This window comes from Ambystoma mexicanum, chromosome 9, assembly GCF_040938575.1.
Source record: "Ambystoma mexicanum isolate Mex_15411 chromosome 9, UKY_AmexF1_1, whole genome shotgun sequence".
NCBI lineage: Eukaryota > Metazoa > Chordata > Amphibia > Caudata > Ambystomatidae > Ambystoma > Ambystoma mexicanum.
The window spans coordinates 843252280-843273635 of NC_090931.1; the positions used below are offsets into that span (position 1 = coordinate 843252280).

General features: G+C 48.0%; 1 protein-coding gene across 3 annotated transcripts in view; it reads right to left on the reverse strand.

Moving 5' to 3' along the window:
- Positions 1-1894: 1894 nt before the first annotated feature.
- The window catches only part of LANCL1 (LanC like glutathione S-transferase 1), a 675259-nt gene continuing 655797 nt past the window's right edge, over positions 1895-21356 (reverse strand). For all 3 annotated transcript variants that reach the window (XM_069615910.1, XM_069615911.1, XM_069615909.1), the window contains one exon: positions 1895-2731. In XM_069615910.1, the coding sequence (XP_069472011.1) occupies positions 2655-2731 (77 nt within the window). In that variant the 3' untranslated portion in view covers positions 1895-2654. The remainder of the gene's footprint in view (positions 2732-21356) is intronic.

A 21356-nucleotide genomic window follows, 5' to 3' on the forward strand; every position in this document is an offset into this window, starting at 1 on the left:
CCATGCATAGTATTTGTAAGACATGTTATATACTTTGAGATTTTCAGTGTCCTGGTGTAAAGTTTTCATCGTATGTTGCTTTATATGTGAGAAAATAAGGCTAACGCATTCCAAACTGTATACAAATATGAAATCCAAGTTACTGTACATATTTTCCAATTATCATAATTATATTGCTTTAATGCAGTTGGTCCTGCCAGATTTCTCCCGCTTCTACTGTGGTTACTACCCAATATGATGTAATGCATTTATTGACCCTGGACAGATAAATTGCTAAATCGGTCCTGCCACAGGATTTAAACTTGCAAGTGCAGGGTAATCCATGTAAAGGGTGAGCACTTTACTCGTGAGATAGGAACCTAGGCCCATACAACCCTCACAATATCAAAGAAAATCCTCATCCCCGTCTTTAAAGTGATATTTAAAGGTTCCAGGTTTTTACCAATTTTACTGGCCTAATGTGCTTATAAATGCACCACTTACGAATACATTTGACTGAAGATTTCTCAGGGAAAGATCATTAAACACATCCATCACAAAATGTTCTTTTACTAGCCACTTTTCATTAATGTAACAGGGCCCGTGTGCTTTAAAAAGCACTGTTTGCCACTACATTTCACCAGAATTCTTAGGGTGACAGCCCCCAAAGCCTGTTCGAATAGATCTTTAAATCATAACAATGTTTTGTCCAGGGTTACTTGTCCTGTGTTCTATAAAATAAAATGCACCATTTCCCAATTAAGCTCTTGACAATACCTTGAGAGGGGAACCCCGAATAAGCCTGTGTACATTTTGGCTTAAATGCTCCAATTAGTGGCTGGTGTTGATGTCAAAACATGCTTACAGCACAACATTTGCTACTGAAGGTTGTAAAGGTTTCTTGGGGGAGAACACCAAGCACCTGTAATATTTCTTAAGAGCCTCATGTGCCTATTAATGCCACTTCAATTTCCCCGATATTTAATTTAAATACCAACTTGATGTCAAATTATGTTCAGGCCATTGCGTATTCCCTGTACTAGAATTGCACCTGGTAGAGATTCCTGTTAATTGCTGATCATGAATGGGTTTCATTAGCAGTATTAAGGTTAGTACAGTTATGGTTTTTGTTGCTATCATTTTATCAGCAACTGAACACAGATGTGTTCCATTTAAGTACGGCAGATGCTCACCATTGCAACTGATAAGCAAATACTGCTGGCTACTGTTACTTGAAAAATTGCACAATATTAACTGCACTGCAGGAATTCATACCAACCAAATACCAAATTCTATCTACAGCTAACAAATGCAACACTACTCAGTCAAAACGCAGAGTAAAGGACTCCTGATAAAGGTTTGTAATTTTCCCAAAACCCAATAGGCACATTACAAGTAAGGTGGTGCAGGGAAAAATTGGAGGTAACAGAATTACTGCCACTTTTCCCACACCGCCGTACTACGAGTATGACCCTGGAGTGGGTGATTTACCCGCAGCATCATACTGAAGGTAAATCATCCCACTGTCCGCCGAAAAATCACCAAAATCGGTGGAATTACTGCAGCAGTAATTCCACCAAAAAAGCCCCATATTGTCCGATGGCCTCTGAAAAAATGGGAATTTACTCTGCCACCGCCAGTTGCAATCCAGCAGTAATTCCGTCAGACCAAGTAGAAGTAACAGTAATTCTGTTGGGTGGTATTAGAGTGGATTTACTGCCGGAATATCGCCCACTTGTAATGAGGCCCAATGTCTTTCTAGAGTTTTATGTTGGAGGCGGACAATGAGCTCAAAACATCTAGCTTGCTAGTACCAATTCCAATATTTAAGACATGACAAAAAGTGGAAAAGAACCTTTCATACTGAAAAATGACTCGCACAATTTAGCCTTCACTTAACCAGTTCGAACAGCCGTTTACACCAAGCTTAACAGCGTTTTATAACATATTTTTAGATACATCCTTTTTACAAATCAGTTTTCAGACTTTCTCGTCAGTGCGAAGGGAAACAAGTGCTAATCCTGTTTTAAAACAAACGAGCAGTTTGTGCCAATTACTCTCCCTGGTAAAATGAAAGATATAGTCCAAACATCGACTTCAGATTTGTAGCTCTATGGATGCTGGTGCTATCAAGGCTGCCTCTTAAGGAATGACCAGAACGGATTGGGAGGAGAGTTTTGAAATTCTGAAATACATAAACTGTCTTCCCTGCTGCCCCATATGTTAAAGACACCCAGCAGCTTAAAGTCTGCAGGAAGTCATCACTATATGGTGATGCATCAAGGAGGGCTAAGAACAAGTCACTTGTGAGTTACAATTCAGTTCATGTATCATCTCTTGGTATCGTTATATGTAAGTTGCTAAAAAGATCAGTTTGCCTTGCCTGGCAGTTCACCCGCCCGAATAATCAATAGTCAGCTCAAAAATGTGGTTAGTTAACCCATATCGAACACAACAGTTGCTAAGCTAAGCACACAGGAAGCTGTACATTCCAGTAATAGGACCCATCTCGTCCCAACAGGCAAACAATAAAAAAAAAATGCGAGGCATCAAAGTCCCAAGCAACCAGGGGTCACAACTGGTAACGGGCGGGCGGAACATTCGTCATTTGAACGTCAGTGCTTTTTATGAAGGTTGGATGCATAGAGCCAACATGACTTATTTTCCTTCGCCTGTCACATTTCAAATGCTGGGAACTTGGCTTTGTTTGGCTCGAGCATGTCCGCCAGGAAATAGATTGTGCCGGCCATACCTGGGGAAAGCAAAGAGTTAGAATCAAGTGGTAATTGTGGTTGTTAAATCAATCAACTTCCGTTCTTCATTTTTTATGTTTATGAATTATCCCATTTATTTAGTGCTAATGAAAGTATAGGTAGCTTCAGTATACACATATGGGTCAGTTAATGTAAGTGCAACTTCCTTCAAACTTGACTGATAACCTATTACACAAAAAGGTGGAAGCCTTTTTAAAAAAAATCTCTCGCTAAACGCATACAAAGAATAAAACGAAAAAATCCTTAATACAATGTCAATATCATCATCATCATAAATACACTCTGCTAAAATGTTACGATTTTACAAACAGAAAAATGTCACCATGTCAAGTACAATCTTCATTTAATACATTACATATTATCAAAGTTTTAAATTTACAAATTCAAATGTTTTAAAAATCCGACTATAGCCAAAGTTAATGCAACATGCTACCCACTAATCAGAAAAGCCCACCGCTCCTCTTGTGCGTGTACTCAATGTTTTAAAAACCTCGCTCCTCTTGTGCGTGTACTCAATGTTTTAAAAACCCATCTAAAAATAGTCCTCTTTGCTTCGCCAGGATCAGGTACATTAACAATTAATGTTTTAAAGTTTCCAACTCTGGCAGAGTTTGTCAGAACCTACAATATACTAGACTTTTACTGAGTTTAGCTCACATACCTAAAACCTCCCGAGTAGGGAGCAAGTTGAAGAACAAGTTACTCTCTTACCTGGTAACGTTCTTTCGATCGGATGGTCTGACGACTTATTCCATATCTATGACAGTAATCTCCACAGCTGTGCTGCTTCGGGAAATCTTTCGACGTCTGAGTCCTGCGTCGATGACATCGATACGCTGTCCTAGAGGGCCTCTGTCGAGCAGACGTCACCGGATGTTAGAAGTAGGACGCACGACGCCCGTAGCCTCAGTTGTAGTTTTTTCCCCCAGAACTTGTGGCACCAATCTTCTGCCAGTATGACCACAAAAGCCTTGCGGAAACGTAAGCTGCAATCGCATAAGAAATTCTGTAGCGGGGTAGGCAGGGAGGGAGCGATATGGAATACGTTGTTGGACCATCCCATCGAAAGAACGTTACCAGCTAAGAGAGTAACTTGTTCTTCGAGGGGATTGGGTCCTCCGACGTATTCCATACCTATGACACGACTCCCAAAGCAGTACCAACGTATGGAGGAGGGAAAAATAATTTAGAATAAAGAAATTTAGAATGCCCAATCAAATTGCAGAGTAAAGGACCACCTTGACAAAGGCCAGGTCCTGCCCATGGATAGAATCTAGGGAGTAATGTCGTACAAAAGTATGGACCGAAGCCCAAGTGGCTGCTTCACAGATGTTATGAATAGGAACACCCCACTGCAGGGCAGTAGGGGCAGCCATACCCCTAGTAGAATGGGCCCGTAAGACTACCGGAGGGTCCTTACCCGCCAAGAGGTAACATTCAGAAATTGCCAAGATAATCAATCTAGACAAAGTCTGCTTAGTAACAGATTGTCCCAAACGCCTTCCAGCGTAACCTATAAAGAGTTGATCATCCACCCTGACCCGGGACATGCGTGAAATGTAGAAACTTAAAGCTCTCCTAGGATCTAACCTATGGAGCCTCTCCTCGTCCTTACCAGGATGCAGAGGAGGATAAAATGCCAGAAGAATGACCTTCTGGCTTAAATTAAATTCAGACACCACTTTCGGAAGAAAGGAAGGATGAACTCTAAGGACAACCCTGTCCTTCTGAAACACAGTGAAGGGTGGCTCAACTGAAAGTGCCTGTAACTCACTCACTCTGCGAGCAGAAATGACTGCAACTAAAAATACCGTTTTCAGGGTTAACAGTCTCAAAGGACAAGAATGTAAAGGCTCAAATGGAGCACCCATTAGAAACTTGAGAACAAGGTTCAAATCCCAACCGGGCACCTGGAAAGGTGATGGAGGGAACACATTAGTGAGCCCTTTCAGAAACTGAGAAATTAAAGGGATTTTAAAATAAGAACACTCCTCAGACGAGTGCTTAAATATGGACAGCGCCGCCAGGTAACCTTTAATGGTACCCACTTACAAGCCCTTGTGGGCTAAAGAAAGCAAAAAAGACAGAACCACAGGAATGTCATATGAAAAAGGATCCACATTCTTAACCCTGCACCAGTCGTAGAACTTTCTCCAACGCCAACGTTACAGGGACTTTGTTGCCGGCCGTCTGGCCGAAAGCAACACCTCCATCACGTCTTCAGGGAGGTCCCAATCCTTACACCTCAACCTTTCAGAAGCCAAGCGTGAAGGTTGAGGGATCTGACTCCTGGATGGAGAACCTGACCGCCCTCCCGTGAGAGCAGATCGTCTCGGTAGGGAAGACGAAGTGGAGGGCAGATGGACAAGTCGAGAAGGTCCGGGTACCACGTCCTCCGGGTCCATGCCAGAGAAATGAGGATCATCTGGGAACCGAATCTCCGTAATCTCTGCAACACTTGCGGTATGACGGGGACTGGAGGAAACGCGTACAGCAGTGGGAAGGACCACTCCACCACGAAAGCGTCTCCTAAGGCTCCTCTTGGAGGAAATTCCTGCAAGCAGAACCTTTCGCACTTCCGGTTGACACTGGAGGTGAAAAGATCCACTTGAGGGGTCCCCCAAAGGGCAAAGATCTCCAGAAGAATCTCCCGAGCGAACTCCCACTCGTGAGAGATTGCGCTCTGCCTGCTCAGAGCGTCCGCCGTCTCGTTTTCGTCTCCGGCCAGATGAACTGCCGAGATTGAAATTCCCTGCTGGATGGCCCAGAGCTGTATCGCCTCCCTGCACAGAAGAAGTTACCCTGCCCCCCCTTTTAGTTGAGGTAGTGCATGGCCACCATGTTGTCCGTCAGAATCAGGACATTCTTTCCTTGCACAGTCGGCAGAAAAGCCTTCAGGGCAAGCATGACGGCCCTCAGCTCCAAAAGATTGATATTGAGTCTGGACTCCGACGTAGACCAACGACCGCTGACTGTCAACTCGTTGGCATGAGCTCCCAAACCCGTGAGGGATGTGTCCGTCACGATCATCACCTCCGGCCAGGGTAGCCAAAATGGAGCCCCCTTCATCAGAGTGCCTTCATCGGCCCACCACAGAAGGTCCTGAGCGACAGAAGGCAGCACCTGAAAGGGGTCCGACCTCCTGCTGGAGGACTGTGACCACTGCATCTTGAGAGCCCATTGCAGCGAGCTCATCCGCAACCGGGCCTCTGGCACCAGAAGAATGCAGGATGCCATGAGGCCGAGCAACCTCAAGAACTCGAACGCCGGGAGACTCTGGGCACATTGAAACTTGTGTACCATCTGCTGAATGTGAAGAGCCCTCACCTGGGGAGGAAAACACTGCCCCCGGGATGTGTCGAGCACTGCTCCGGTGCACTGGAGCCGCTGAGTTGGCATCAAGTGGGACGTCTTTAAATTGAGGGAGAAGCCCAGCTTGTGAAGGGAGTGGCAGGTGACACTTGCTCGGGAGAGCGCGCCCTGATCAACCAATCGTCCAGGTAGGGGTAGACGTGAATTCCCCCTTTCCTGAGATACGCTGCCACCACCACCATGAGCTTGGTGAAAACCCTCGGCGCGGAGGTCAATCCGAACGGCAGGACCCGAAACTGAAAGTGCGAGTCGCCAACCGCGAACCTAAGGTACTTCTTGTGCTTGGGATGGATCGGCCCATGAAAGTAAGAGTCCTTGAGGTCGAGAGACACCAACCAGTCCTGAAGTTGAAGGGCCTGGAGGACTTGAGAGAGAGTAACCATCTTGAACTTGTCCTTCCTGAGGAGCTTGTTCAAACAGCGCAAGTCCATGATGGGTCTCAATCCCCCGTCTTTCTTCGAAATAAAAAAATAAGGGGAATACCATCCCTTGTTCCTCTCCGCTACAGGCACCAGTTCTATGGCGCCTCTCTCCAGCAGGGACTGAATTTCCTGCGCAAGGAGCGGATCCGGACTCTTCAAAGAGGGATTCCCTGGTGGATTGTCGTGAGGCCTCTGCCGGAAAGGAACACAGTAGCCGTGGGCTATGATCTCCAGAACCCACACATCTGAAGTAATGGCACGCCATTCTACAAGATGCTGCGCCAGCCTTCCCCCAACGGGCGAACCATGGGACATGGCCTCATGACTGAGCTGAAGTGGCTGCGGTATTGCCTGAGGTTAAAGAGGCAACTGCCTGAGCGGCCTTGGCACTTCGAGTACCCTGTTTTCCACCTCTGGCACTCCTACCGTGGGCCCTTTGACTTGCAGCTCCTCTCGATCTACTAAAGGAAGAGTACTATCAAAAGGTACCTCCCCTCCATTGCAGGCCCCTAGGACAAAAAGGCGGAGGTTGGCAAACTGCAGCGCTCAACAACTTCGCTGCAGCTTTGGAGGTCTGAAACCTCTCAAGGCTCGCGTCAGCCTTGCTGCCAAAAAGATGTTCACCATCAAAGGGCATGTTGAGGAGCCGGGCTTGCACATAAGGAGCAAACCCTGACTTCCGCAACCATGCAAACCTGCGTATAACGGTGCTCGCCGCCATGGACCGGCTGACACAATCTGCCATGTCCAGACCCGACTGAACGGACTCACACATGGCATCCTTGCCATCCTGCACCATGGCAAGAAAACCATCCCGTTCCTCCCCTTTGGGAATATGATCAGCCACTAACGAGGTACAGTTCCACAGAGTGTGCGTGAAACGTGACAAGGCACACACGGAGTTGGCTGCCTGAAAAGCCATACCCCTGAAGAAAACACTTTCTTCGCCCAACCATCAAAACACTTGTCATCCCTATCAGGAGGGATGGTAGAGTACGACGGCTGCTTTGCTGGGGCCGTAGCCGCCTGCACCACCAAACTCTCCGGAGTGGGGTGCGTGGTCAAGTAGCAGGGGTCGCTACTGGCTGGACGGTATTTTCACGGCAAAGACTTGCTCACTGCCGGGAGACTCTCCGGGGCAGTCCAAGCCGCCGCCACCCTTCTTTGCAAGGCCATATGGAATGGCAGTACCGGGTCAGTTGGTGGACCATGGTCAAGGATATCCGTCAGGTCATCCTGCAGAAAATCCACTGGTGGCGCAGACCACCCCAAGTATTCCGTTACCCTCGACATAAGGCGCTTGTTCGAGGACTCGGCATGGGTGCCAGGCTCAGGCCTACAGAACTCCACCTCCGGAGAGGTGTTCAGACCAGTGGCGTCGTGCAACGACTGCCGCAGGTCTTCAATCTGGCTACGTCCAGACAAAATCTCATCAGGTACCTCTTCAGGAACCATACCTTCCTCAGACCCTTCATCCACATCAGAAATTTAATCCAGAGGCTGGAATGAGGGCACAGAAAAAGGGACCAAGACATTTTTACCCTTGGTCAGAGCCTTTCTAGGGGGTTCCACCGTGCCACGGGGTACCTCTGACAAAACAGCCTCGAAAGGCGTCGATGGAATCGGCGTCGAGCGTGGTGCCGAAAGCTTCGACACAGACCTCGAAGGCAGAGCCCCGAGCGTGTTCTTCGACAGCCTGTGCGCCGATGGCGTCGACGGCTTCCTCGGAGGCAGAGTCTCGAGAGTCCCTCGGCGCAGCAGGCGTTGATGTCTTCTTCAAAGACTTCAAAGGCTCTGACGGTCTCGAGGGCATGTCTAGAGCAACCAATCTTGTCTGACCGGGACCTCGAAGGCGCCCGGTGATCGCGACGACCACTCGAGCCAGAAGGCGTGCGAGTGGTGTCTCTAGCACGGTCATGGCCTGCGTCTTCAATGGCGCGGACGGACCGGAGTCCTGCGACTGAAAAATCGCCATCATCTCCTGCCGAAAGGAATCCCATTCAGCAGGAGTGGAATGCTTGTTGGGACAAGCAACCCGCCGACGGGCGGAGTCCTCGGACGAGGACAGGGAAGCCGACTGGTGAAGGCGCTTCCGTGAGTGCCTCGAAGAGGCAGAGAAATGGCGGGACCTATTCTGGGACCGAGACCCCCCCGGACCGACAACAACGATGATGCGGAGAGTTGCCCCTCGAATCGTCAGTCGAAAGGCCGGTGGACTTCGACTTCCGGGGCTTGGCCACCTTACCTACAGAAAGCTTCTGCTTACGCTCCCGCAAGGCCTTCGAAGTAAGCGACTGGCAGTCCACACAGTCATCTGTGTCGTGGTCCCCACCGAGGCACCAGAGGCAAGAGACGTGCGAATCCGTCAACGACATTTTGGACCCGCATTCCCGACACTTCTTAAAACCCGGCTGCCGGGTAGAAGAAGACGAGGACATCATGGATATCACAAACGAACAGGTTCGGGGAACCGAAAGAACAGAACTCAGAAGAGTCGAGGCGCACTGAGATCTCCGAAGCGAACACGTTCGCAGAAAAAACGGAACTGAGGCTACCGGCATCGTGCATCCTACTTAACACATCCAACTGTCTTTGAAGCCCAATGGGTGTGCGGTTCAGGAGGACTAAATCGTTAGCGTATAAAAACCGCTGGACCGGGCAGCCATTTATCCACAGCAGCAAAGCGTGTACTTTCGCCAAGTCTCTTAAATCTAAAATACAACACTGTTTTATTCCTCTAAATGTTTCAATGTATTTAGAAAGCTTCCCCTGTTGAGTTAACCACACTCAAGAACGTGCAAAAATGGAGATCCACTAAAATATCTAAAAGATAACCCGGCAGTTCCACGCTCGTAGTTTACTCCACAAGAGCTCTAGGCCTATAATGTCAAAGGCCTGGGCAAAATCTATAAAAGCAAGGTAAGTTATGGTGCCAGCATTCAAGGCTCTTTTTTTAAAAACATTCAAAAAATAACCATTTAGGCTTGTGCCGGCCCCCTTTCAAATCCTGTCTGTTGTACATCAAATGCTTTCACCCATTCATTCCTTCAATAAAATTAAAGACGCAAAGATCATACCCGGGACGTCAAGTAAGGCGATGGGTTGATAGTTTTTTGAGCAATTTCGATCACCTTTTTCAAAATAGGAATAATAATTGCAGACTTCCAAGAGACACAAACCTGCTTGGTGTTCAAGACTACACAAAAATATCACAACATGTTTTTCCACAAACGAGGATGCATCTATAATATGAAATTTGAAATCTTGTATGGGCCCGGTGCCTGACTGGATTTATTAATCAAATAAACTATGTAATCTATTTCAAATGGCAAATTCAATTTCCCCTGCCGAAAATTGATGTTTAGTTATCCCTGCAGTTGATACTTCTGCAAACAAGAGGGAAAAATTCTGCATCCTGTTGGGCCAAAGTGACTATTTTCTAATTTCTAAAAAGGTAAGAGACCTTGCCCGTATTCACTATGCTCATAATTGCTTACCTTAAGTCTAGTTTTTTTTCTAGTGGATCAAACATATGCCTGTGCTTATAATGGGACTTAAAAGGTACATGTGCTTCTAAACACAAAGGAGTTAAGAACTGTGACCTAGGAGGCTTCTCCCAACCCTCTGTCCCCATGCAAAGCCCCAAAGGAGGAGATAAGATCTTTATTCAGTTTTATCTTCATTCCATGAGACTCTGTTTTGTCCTTGATTTATCTCCAGCTTTGGGGCACAACAAGGCTCAAGTTCTTAATTAGACGGAAAAGCCCACCGCAGCTGTAATATGCCATGTTCACTCGTTGACTAGTCCAAAACCCTAAACTCAAGAGACAAATAGGAAAAATGGAAGCCCTTATTGCAACAATGTAAAGCCAATCGCCTAAGATTAGTAGCATTTTTGATTGCATCCTTTAATGAAAAATGTCACTTAGCTTTCAACCCCATTAACCCCCCTTCACTTTTCTAGTGAAAGATCAATAACAAAACAGCCACCCATTTGAGGCAGCAGATCAATGGTTACTGAGCTCAGGTTGGGCGGGTCCCAATAGTGCATTACTTGGACGCTTAGACCTTATCGACACAGGATGGCCCATTCAAGACACGTTAGGCAAAGCAAGCATGTGTGTTCTTTTACATTTTACACCTCTGAAAAATATATTTATTTGGATGGGACCCGTTCTCTCATCGGTCTCCCTTAGATATATATAAAAAAAAACAGCTCTTCACTGCATGCAAGTATGGATGCGATTTAGATAGTACACACACCTAGCAGGCAAGCAATGGAGCACTGTATGAAAGGGAAGGAACAAGTTACTTACCTGTAACTGTTGTCCTCCAGCATGGGTCTGGCATGGATTCACATGCTCATGAATATTCCCCGTCGCCAGTCTGGGAATCCTCGGTAAAAGAAAAAAAATCAGTTTCAGTTTCGTTTCTGAACTGTCTTTCTCTTAATAACCAATCACTGGTCTCTGGGTCATACTGCCCTCAACCAATGAATGCCCTCTACCTAAAACCCTCCTCAGGCAGCCATCTTCAGATTTGGTAGCACGTAAAGTGGCAGTAGGACCAAGAGAAGAGCCGCAGAGGGGTCGGAGGGAGGGTTTGCATGTGAATCCATGCCAGACCCATGCTGGAGAACAACAGTTAAAGGTAAGTAACTTGTTCCTTCTCCAGCATGGGGTCTGGCATGGATTCACATGCTCAACCACGGGAGGTGGAAAGGCTCAACATTAAGCATTCCAACAATTCAACATTAAGCATCTCTTATCTCCTCACCAGGATCACCTTCAAGCGAACAGGTTGCGCAGCACTGTCTGGCCGACTCTGGACTCCTCCCTGGAATCCCAGTTGACGGGGTAGAATTTCATGAAGGTGTGAGTCGACCTCCACGTAGCAGCCCTGCAGATGTCCAGCAGGGGTACACCAGACAGGAACGCCGTAGTAGCAGCGATTGCTCTGGTCGAATGGGCTCTCGGACGGCCGGGCAACGGTTGGTTTGCCAACCGGTGACAGTGCATGATGCAGCCAGAGAGCCACCTGGAAATAGAAGCCTTGGAGAGGGCCTCCCCTTGATTCACAGCAACAAAGTTCACAAACAGCTGTGATGTCTTCCGAAAACTCTTTGTGCGGTCCACGTAGAACTTCAGCGCTCTAGCCACATCCAGCGAGTGTAAAGTCCTCTCAGCCGGCGACAAAGGCGACAGGAAGAAAACGGGTAATACCAAGGGCACGTTGAGATGGTAGTCCAACGGCACCTTGAGCATGAAGGAGGGGTGCATCCTCAGCACTACCCTCGTCTCGTGGAAGATCAGATATGTAGTTTTACAGGAGAGAGCCTGGATCTCTCCCACTCGTCGTGCGGAGGTGATGGCCACAAGAAACGCTGTCTTCCACGATAGGAACTTCAGCAGCGCTGAATGCAAAGGCTCGAATGGAGGGCCCATGAGCCAGGTCAGCACCACATTGAGCTCCCACGCCGGGGCCAGGGCCGGAGCCTTCACCGGCAGGAACAAGCAGAACAGTCCTTTTACGAACTCCTTCACCAGGCGGTGCGACCACAGCGACGACCGCCCCAGAGTTCTGGTGTAGCAGGAGATAGCCGCCAGATTAATTTTGATGGATACATGTGCCAGCCCCGCCTTGGCCAGCGACAGCAAGTACACTTGAGGGGCCGTAATCCGTAGAGGGTTGATCTTCTGCGCACGGCACCAGACACACAACTCATTTTCTTCAGAAACTTAACTCTACCACTCCTCAACAAAACCAACTGATGTTTACCATAGATGTTAAGAGTCTATACACCTCCATACCACACGACCTCGGAATTGAAGCTGTTGAATGGTTGTTACTCCAATCACCAGATGTGCGTGCCCAAAAAGAATTCATTCTGACTCTGTTACAGTTTATTTCTGAAAACTCTTATTTCCAATATTGCAACCAGTTCTACTTACAAACCTCAGGTACCTCTATGGGCGCCACCATGGCACCTACATACGCCAATTGTTTTATGCTCAAATTCGAGATGGACCATATATTGACCAAACAAGAATGGAAGAGAGACATCCACATGTGGACTCGATATATAGACGATATTTTCGGTGTTTGGACGGGCACAGAGCAACGATTTGATGACTTTTTCGAGTACATCAACAGCATTGACCCACGAGTGCAGTTTACCAGAGAGTCATCACATGACAAGATCACTTTTCTCGATATACAGATAGTAATGGAAGACAACAGCTACAGTACCTCCCTATTCCGGAAACCTACCGATCGCAACAACCTGTTGCACCGCCTGAGCTGCCATCAACCGAGTTTACTCAGGAATCTTCCGTTTAGCCAACTTCTACGGGTAAAGAGGATCGTTAGTGATCCTGAAGACTGCATTGCACAACAACTTGTAATGAAAGAAGAACAAGTTACTTCTTACCTTGTAACGTTCTTTTGACGGGATGTTCCTCCGACGTATTCCTCATCTTAGATATCTCCTTCCAGCTCTGCTGGCCTCGGAAAAATTTTTCTCTAGAGGGCGCTGCGCGTCGACGTCCTCCGAGTCGATGTCCCTCGACAGCCGCCGTATCGACGTCGACGTCATCCTGCCTATAAAGGCTGCGCGCAGCGTCCGTTGCTCAGTTCCGTTTTGTAGCCCACAATAATTCTTTCTGGACTAGACTAATCACCCTGAAGGAGAGTAAGCTGCAACAACAAGGGAAGTAGAACTGCGGGGATGGATGGGAGGGTCGATGAGGAATACGTCGGAGGAACATCCCGTCGAAAGAACGTTACAAGGTAAGGAGTAACTTGTTCTTCGAAGGGATTGTGTCCTCCGACGTATTCCTCATCTTAGATAGGCTCCCATAGCAGTATTCTATTATTGGAGGAGGGAGTACTGACTTCATGCTGTCTTCTATTGATGAATAGAATGCAGTACAGCCCTTCCAAACCTAGTCTCTTGACTGGAGGAGGAATCCAAGTTGTAAAATCGTGTAAAGGTATGGACAGACCATGTAGCGGCCGCACAGATGTCTTTAACCGGCACACCTCTTTTGAGGGCCGATGAAGCTGCAATACCTCTGGTCGAATGAGCCCTAAGGTTTTGAGGGGGCTCTTTCCCTGCCAGTTTATAACATTCCAGAATGGCTAGAATGATCCATCTGGAAATGGTCTGCTTAGTTATTGGTAACCCCAGCTTGTGACCTGTGTAACCTACAAACAGCTGGTCTGCCTGTCTTATCCTGGCTAGTCTACTGATGTAAAAACTTAAAGCCCTTCTAGGGTCTAGCCTGTGTAACCTCTCTTCCTCTTTCCCCGGATGAAGAGGAGGATAGAAAGATGGTAGGGTAATCTTCTGAGTGATATGGAATTCCAAAACCACCTTTGGGAGGAAATTCGGCTTCACTTGCAGGACAACTTTGTCTTTGTGAAATATTGTGTGAGGGGGTTTACAAGAAAGAGCTTGTATTTCACTCACCCTTCTAGCAGATGTAAGTGCTATTAATAAAACAGTTTTAAGGGTAAGGAATCTTAACGAACAAGAATGGAGAGGTTTGAAAGGTGTGCCCATCAGGAAAGTTAGTACTAAGTTTAAATCCCATAGGGGAACTTGGAATGGTCTTGGGGATAAACATTAGTTAACCCCTTTAGAAACTGTATTACCAAGGGTAATTTGAAATAGGATGGTTCTTCCGCAGTGCGCTTAAAGATGGATAGCGCTGCGAGATAGCCCTTAATGGTGCCAACTTGAAGGCCTGAATTCGCCAAATATAGAAGAAAGGACAAAACCATTGGTGTACCACATGAAAAAGGGTCGATATTCTGTTCTCTACACCAGCTGCAAAATCTGTTCCAACGGCAGCGGTATAAAGACTTTGTTGCTGGCCTCCTTGCCGAAAGCAACACCTCCATAACATCATCAGGGAGGTCCCAATCCTTGTACCTCAACCTTTCAGAAGCCAAGCGTGAAGGTTGAGGGTTTTGATGTCTGGATGGAGAACCTGACCTCCCTTCTGTGAGAGTAGGTTCTCTCTGAGTGGAAGTCGAATTGGAGGGCAGATGGACAAGTCTAGAAGGTCCGGGTACCACGTTCTCCTGGCCCAATCCGGGACAATTAGGATCACGGTTCTCCGGAATCTTCTCAACCTCCTGATCATTTGAGGAATGACAGGGACCGGTGGGAACGCGTACAGAAGCTGAAACTCCCAGTCCACTATGAACGCGTCTCCCAGAGCTCCTCTCGGGGGAAATTCCCTTGAGCAGAACAGATCGCATTTCGTGTTGACGCTGGTGGCGAACAGATCCACCTGAGGGGTTCCCCAAAGGGCGAAGATCTCTTGAAGGACTTCCTGAGCTAGTTCCCACTCGTGGGAGACTATGCTCTGCCTGCTCAGAGCGTCCGCTGTCAAGTTCTTCTCTCCGGCTAGGTGAACTGCCGATAGAGAGATTCCTTCTTGGATTGCCCAAAACCAGAGCTGCATCGCCTCTCTGCACAGGGGTAGTGATCCTATGCCTCCTCTTTTGTTGAGGTAATGCATGGCCACTGTGTTGTCCGTCATTATCAGGACGTTTTTCCCTTGTACAGCTGGCAGGAACGCCTTCAGCGCAAGTCTGATGGCTCTCAGCTCTAACAGGTTGATATGTAGTCTGGACTCCGATGGAAACCAACGACCGCTGATGGTCAAGTCGTTGGCGTGGGCTCCCCACCCCGTGAGTGAGGCATCCATGACTACTGTTATCTCCAGCCAGGGTTGCCAAAAAATGTTCTCCTTTCAGAATGTTCTCCTGACAGGCCCACCACTGAAGGTCTCGAGCTACTCTGTCGGGAACCTGAAGAAGATCTGTCATTCTCCCTGAGAATTGTGACCACTGAGTCCTCAGTGCCCACTGGAGGGATCTCATTCTTAGGCGAGCCTCTGGCACTAGGAAAATGCAGGATGCCATGAGGCCTAGCAACCTCAAAAAGTCGAAGGCTGGGAGACGTTGGGCATGTTGAAACTTGGTAACCATCTGTAGAATATCTTGAGCCCTCACCTCTGGTGGAGAGGCTTTTCCCAGGGAAGTGTCCAGGATCGCTCCTATGAACTGGTGTCTCTGCGATGGTATCATTTGTGACTTCTTTAAATTGAGGGAGAAGCCCAGTCTGTGAAGGGAGTGGCAGACGTGATTTAGTTGGATCTGAGCTTGTTCTGAAGAAACAGCCCTGATCAACCAATCGTCCAGGTAGGGGTAGACGTGAATCCCTTCCCTCCTTAGACTTGCTACCACTACCAACATTAACTTGGTGAAGACCCTCGGGGCGGAGGTCAGCCCAAATGGCAGCACTTGAAATTGATAGTGAGAGTTGCCAATTGCGAACCTCAGGTATTTCCTGAGTTTGAGATGGATAGGCACATGGAAATAAGCGTCCTGAAGGTCCAGAGATACCAACCAGTCCTGGAACTGAAGGGCCTGGAGGATCTGAGAAAGAGTGACCATCTTGAATTTGTCTTTTCTGAGGAATTTGTTCAATTCTCGCAAGTCCAAGATGGGTCTCAGTCCTCCGTCTTTCTTTGGCATGAGAAAGTAAGGGGAGTACCAGCCCTTGTTACTCTCCGCTACAGGTACCGGTTCTATGGCACCTTTCTCTAGCAGGTCCAAAATTTCCTGCAAGAGGAGCGGATCTGGAGCTTTCTGAGAGCTGATCCCCGGTGGATGACTCTGAGGTATACGTAGGAAAGGCAGGCAGTAACCTTGGGCAACTGTTTCCAATGCCCAAGCATCTGACGTGATAACCTGCCATACCGCCAGATGTTGAGTCAACCTGCCTCCTACAGGTGTCCTGTGAGGGAAGTCCTCAGAGTGGTTTTGGGGCGGCTGATGCAGATGCCGATGGTAAAGAGGCACCTGCTGTTGCTGCGGCTTTTGAATATCTACCCCGTCCACCTCGGGTAGTTCTTCTTTGTCCCCTTTCAGCCGGTCGTCCTCTACCTCTTCCGAATGCGAAGTAGAAGCGAAAGGACTTGCCCCTCGCAGAGGTTCCTGTAGGACGAAAAGGAGTTTGACGGATTACAGCTCCTAGGGATTTTGCTGCTGCTTTTGAAGTTTGCAGTTTTTATAAACTGTCATCCGCCTTTTTCCCGAACAAAGAAGAGCCATCGAATGGCATGTTCAAGAGCCTGGCTTGCACATCTGGGGCAAAACCAGACTTTCCCAACCAAGCGAATCTCCTGGTTGATGTACTTGCCGCCATTGCTCTGCTGATACTGTCAGCCGAATCAATGCCCGTCTGGAGGGATTCGCACATAGCGTCTTTACCGTCCTGTATAATATTCAGGAACGCATCCCTTTCTTCTCCCTCCGGGATGCAGTCAGCCGCTGTAGAAGCATACTCCCAAAGTGTATGGCTGAACCTAGCAAGGGTGCAAGTAGCATTAACAGATTTTAACGCCATGCTACATGCTGAAAAGACTTTCTTTGCCATAGCATCATATTTTTTATCGTCCCTGTCCTGTGGGACGGTAGGATAAGCCGTCTTGACATCGGTAGAGGATGCTGCCTGTACCACCAGACTTTCTGGGGATGGGTGTTTAGACAAAAACTCCGGGTCTGTAGAGGATACCCTGTACTTAGTAGACAGTTTTTTATTTACTGCTGGTACTACATCTGGGGTTTCCCAGTTTGTCATGATCTTTCTCTGAAGAGCTTTATGAAAAGGCACCACAGGATCCTCCTGTGGGCCTTTGTGAAGAATATCCGTGAGGTCATCTTGTTGGAAAGATTGTGAAGGTGCCGACCACCCCATGAACTCTGTGATCCTGGCCATTAAGGCTCTATAGGGGGTTTCAGCATGCTCCCCCGGGTCTGGCCTAGCAAACTCCACCTCAGGGGAAGTGTCTAACCCACTTGCCTCATGTAAGGAATCATGAAGATCCTTTAACCTGCGTTCTTCAGAGGAAAATTCCTCTCTAATTGGGGTTACAGGTCCCTGCAACTCAAATGTGTCTTCCTGTTCAGACAATTCACCCTCTTCCAAAATTGAGGACATAGTTCTCAATTGTTCTGAACTCATAAAGGGAGTAAATCCCATTTCCAGGGCAGAGGGTGCCGAGCTTGTCATTATCGGCCTCGAAAACGTCGATGTCGTCGACGCCGAAGGCTTCGAGCGTGGCGTCGAAAACAAAGGCGGAGGCTTCCATGACCTCGACAGAATTGGGATTCTACTCGACAATCTCGAAGCCATCGCCATCGAGGACCTGGGGATAGTCACTGGGTGTGTCGTGACCGTGACTTTTCTTGGAGTCGACGCCGGTGTCGAAGCTGGCGTCGAGTCGACAGACCCGTGTGTCGAAGGTTCCTTCGACAACGGCGTCGAAGACACCGACCTCGGCGTCGACGGAACCCTCGTCGACGGCGTCGACGGAACCTTCGAGGAAGGTTTGGCGGTAGTCCTACTCGAGGGTTCGAGACGCGCTCGAGAGGTTTCCTTCGCCGGGTACTGCGACTCGTGGCGTTTTTGGCCTTCGGGTCTTTCGACCAGAGCATCGCTCTCGGCAGTCTTCGAGGGGGTCGAGGCCGCTTTCTCGAAGACGCTCATCATATTTTTGCGGAATTCCTCCCATTCAGCCCGGGAACTATGTTTCGTGGGGCAAGGGATTCTTTTTGGCGAAACAGAGGAAGAGGAAGACGGAGAAGGGGATCTTCGACATCTCCTCTTCGAGTGCTTCGATCTCGAGGAGTGATGGGACCCACTCCGAGACCTGGAGCGCGAATGGTGACGAGGAGACGAATGTCTCGACTTCGTCGACGAAAAAGAAGCTTTAAAAGTCTTACCTTTCTCCAGCTTCCCCCTACACTCCTTCAGGGCTTTAGCTGTCATGGACATACAGTCCTCGCACTCCGAACAATGATGTTCAGCTCCCAAACACCACAGACAAACTCTGTGAGGGTCAGTCAGAGACATCTTTTTCCCACAATCTCGGCATTTTTTGAAGCCGGATCGAGGAGTTGTCGGTTTCGACGAGGAAGCCATCGAGTATGGATCGAATAACTCGAGGTAAATAAGATTAATCTGACAAGAACTGAGCAACGGTATTCCGAGGCACTGAGTAAGCGCGGAAAAACGGAACTGAACAACGGGCGCTGCGCGCGGCCTTTATAGGCAGGATGACGTCGACGCGGCGGCTGTCGAGGGACATCGACTCGGAGGACGTCGACGCGCAGCGCCCTCTAGAGAAAAAATTTTCCGAGGCCAGCAGAGCTGGAAGGAGATATCTAAGATGAGGAATACGTCGGAGGACACAATCCCTTCGAAAAATTCCTTCAACGAGGCTACCACCAAGAAGAATTGGACTCAGCAGTTCAAAGAGTCAACAGCCTAGATCGGGATACTTTACTATCCGCTTCAAAGAAACCAGTCAGAGAGTTGAAATCACCTGTGTACGTGTCGAAATTCTCCATCCAAAGCAACAAAATCAAGAAGACAATAAGAAAACACTGGAGTATTTTCAAAAATGACACAAGAGTACAAGATCTGTTCAACGAACCATCGTGTTTCTGGTGTTGGAGGTCTTAACCAGAAATAACCCTCACGAAGATCTAGGCTTGCGCCTAAAGCGAAGGGAAACATTTTGGATCGATAAACTTTGTAGTCTGGTCCCGAATGGTTTGAATGAAGAGATTAATTACCACTGCTACATTTGAGTCTGATTTGAAACATCTTTGTTCATCCCATTGTCCTGTAAATGCACTTCAAGCGTGAAGTTTGTTGTTGACTCTGTTCTGTTTCCATCGCAATTGACCAACATGTTTTCCATATCCTGTACCACCATGGATCCTGTGTTACCTCGACAACAACCTCACTGCAAGTCCCGGACCCTGGTCTGGGACCCAAAGTGCCGCCTGTAATGGGCGACACCACCCGCGACGAGGTTGTGTCGTACTTTCAACCATTGCTGATTTTATGTGATTCCATGTACTATCTTCTTTTCTAATACAAATTAATGCACTAGCTAGAGCTAAATTATCCATAAAGAGGAGTGCCACAAACGAGTTTCAGGTTAATCTACATGTTTTGTGCTACACTAATTGTTTTTTGCCTTTTATGTAACTTGATATGTCCTGTTGTTTTTCTTTCTGTTCAAAACGGACCCCATTGTAGTCCCTTTAACGCCCAAGTATTTTTTCCGTTTCCATGTATTATTTACAGTGATTTTCTTTAGTTTGGGCTAAATACATTTCTCATACAGAACATTATACTGGTATGCCCGTAAATTACACACTTCTCTTAACTATGCAGGCTTCCACCTGCCTTACACCACGTTGCGTGACTATCGGTCACTCAATGAAGCAAGTGGTCACGTGTAATATAAAAGAGCCATAGTCTTGACAACCGCCTAACACGGCAGTCTGAGATTCAGCCCGGCAACTGCACGTAGGAGCTCTCTGTCATGATCTCTGCTTCCAAAAGGTCAGGGTTTTCCCAACTCCCTTGGAAGCAGATCCATAACCCAGGTTCCGAGTGCCAACCAGTCCCAATTGGGACCTTTTGGACCCAGTCCTGGCGCCAGTGGCACCAGGCTCATAAATATGCCCAGTCCCAGCGCTGGAAGCGCCGGGCTCATAATGCTTGGGTGGATTTACCTGCAGCAGACCATGCTGCTTACTTGCCTGCCAGTTGAGCCTCTGATCCTCTTCTGTTTGGAACTACTTTTCCTGTTGGGTGGGGCTGGAGCCACTCCCTAGATTCAGAGGAACTCTTTTCTTACCAGGAACTCTTTTCTTACTTAGGCGTGGCTGTGGAAGGAGACACCTAAGCACTACAGGAGGCTATTTAAACCACACCCGGTGGATGAATCTTGCTTTGCGTTATTCTGCACCCTCTGCAGCAGAACGCTCATCGTGTCTTCTGCATCCGGTCCTGGGCCTAAGGAAAAAGGCTTACCATCGTGAATCCAGTCTTCAGCAACACCTATAAAGACAAGAAAGAACAGGTTGGCATTCCAGCATCTGAAAGGCAAAGGCTTACCTACTCTTCGTGCGCTCCGGAGGTCTTCACACTGCATTCCGGCATCTGAAAGACAAAAGCTTACCAACTCTTCGCACGCTCCGGAGGCCTTCGGCGCTGCATCCCGCATCTGAAAGACAAAACAAGGTGCGTTTAAAGACATTGGGGAACTTTAATACTCACGTGCCATTACTCCTTTCCACATCTAACCCAGTGGGTATCCCGGCACCCTGCAGCCGCTCCGAACTTGTACCTGCAAAATAAAAAGACAGTTAGAGCGCATCGTGAAGCTGGCAACAAGCGCTTACTTACGTGCTTCCAGGCGCTTCTATTCATCACACGGGCTCCATCTTCAACTCACTTCAGCCCGTCATCCGCCATCGCCGGAACCCTGCAAAACAAGAGACATCATTATTAAAGACTTTAAAGACATTTGAGTTACTCGAAACTTACCGTTCGTGCAGTAAACGACGGACAGCAGTCCTCTGAAGTCAAGAGGCCTGCGCTACCTATCCAGTGAAGAAACTGGTTACAGCACCCTGCCCCAAGGCAGATGGAGAGCTCGGCATTCACTTACCTAAGACATCTTACTCTGCACGTCAGGCATACAGGGCGCAGAGGTCCAGCCCAAAGAGCCAACCGGGTGCTGCACATCACCTTTGAAGATACGGTAGTCGCCCAGTCAAGACCGGCGCCTCTGCGAGAATCAGGTGAGCGTTACACTCTCACACGCTCCGTGTACTTAGAGGTACGAGACGCGATCGCTATATTTGCAAACTACCGTTTTGGAAATCCCTTTGTTAGCTGTCTCACTCACACTGGACCTTTCCC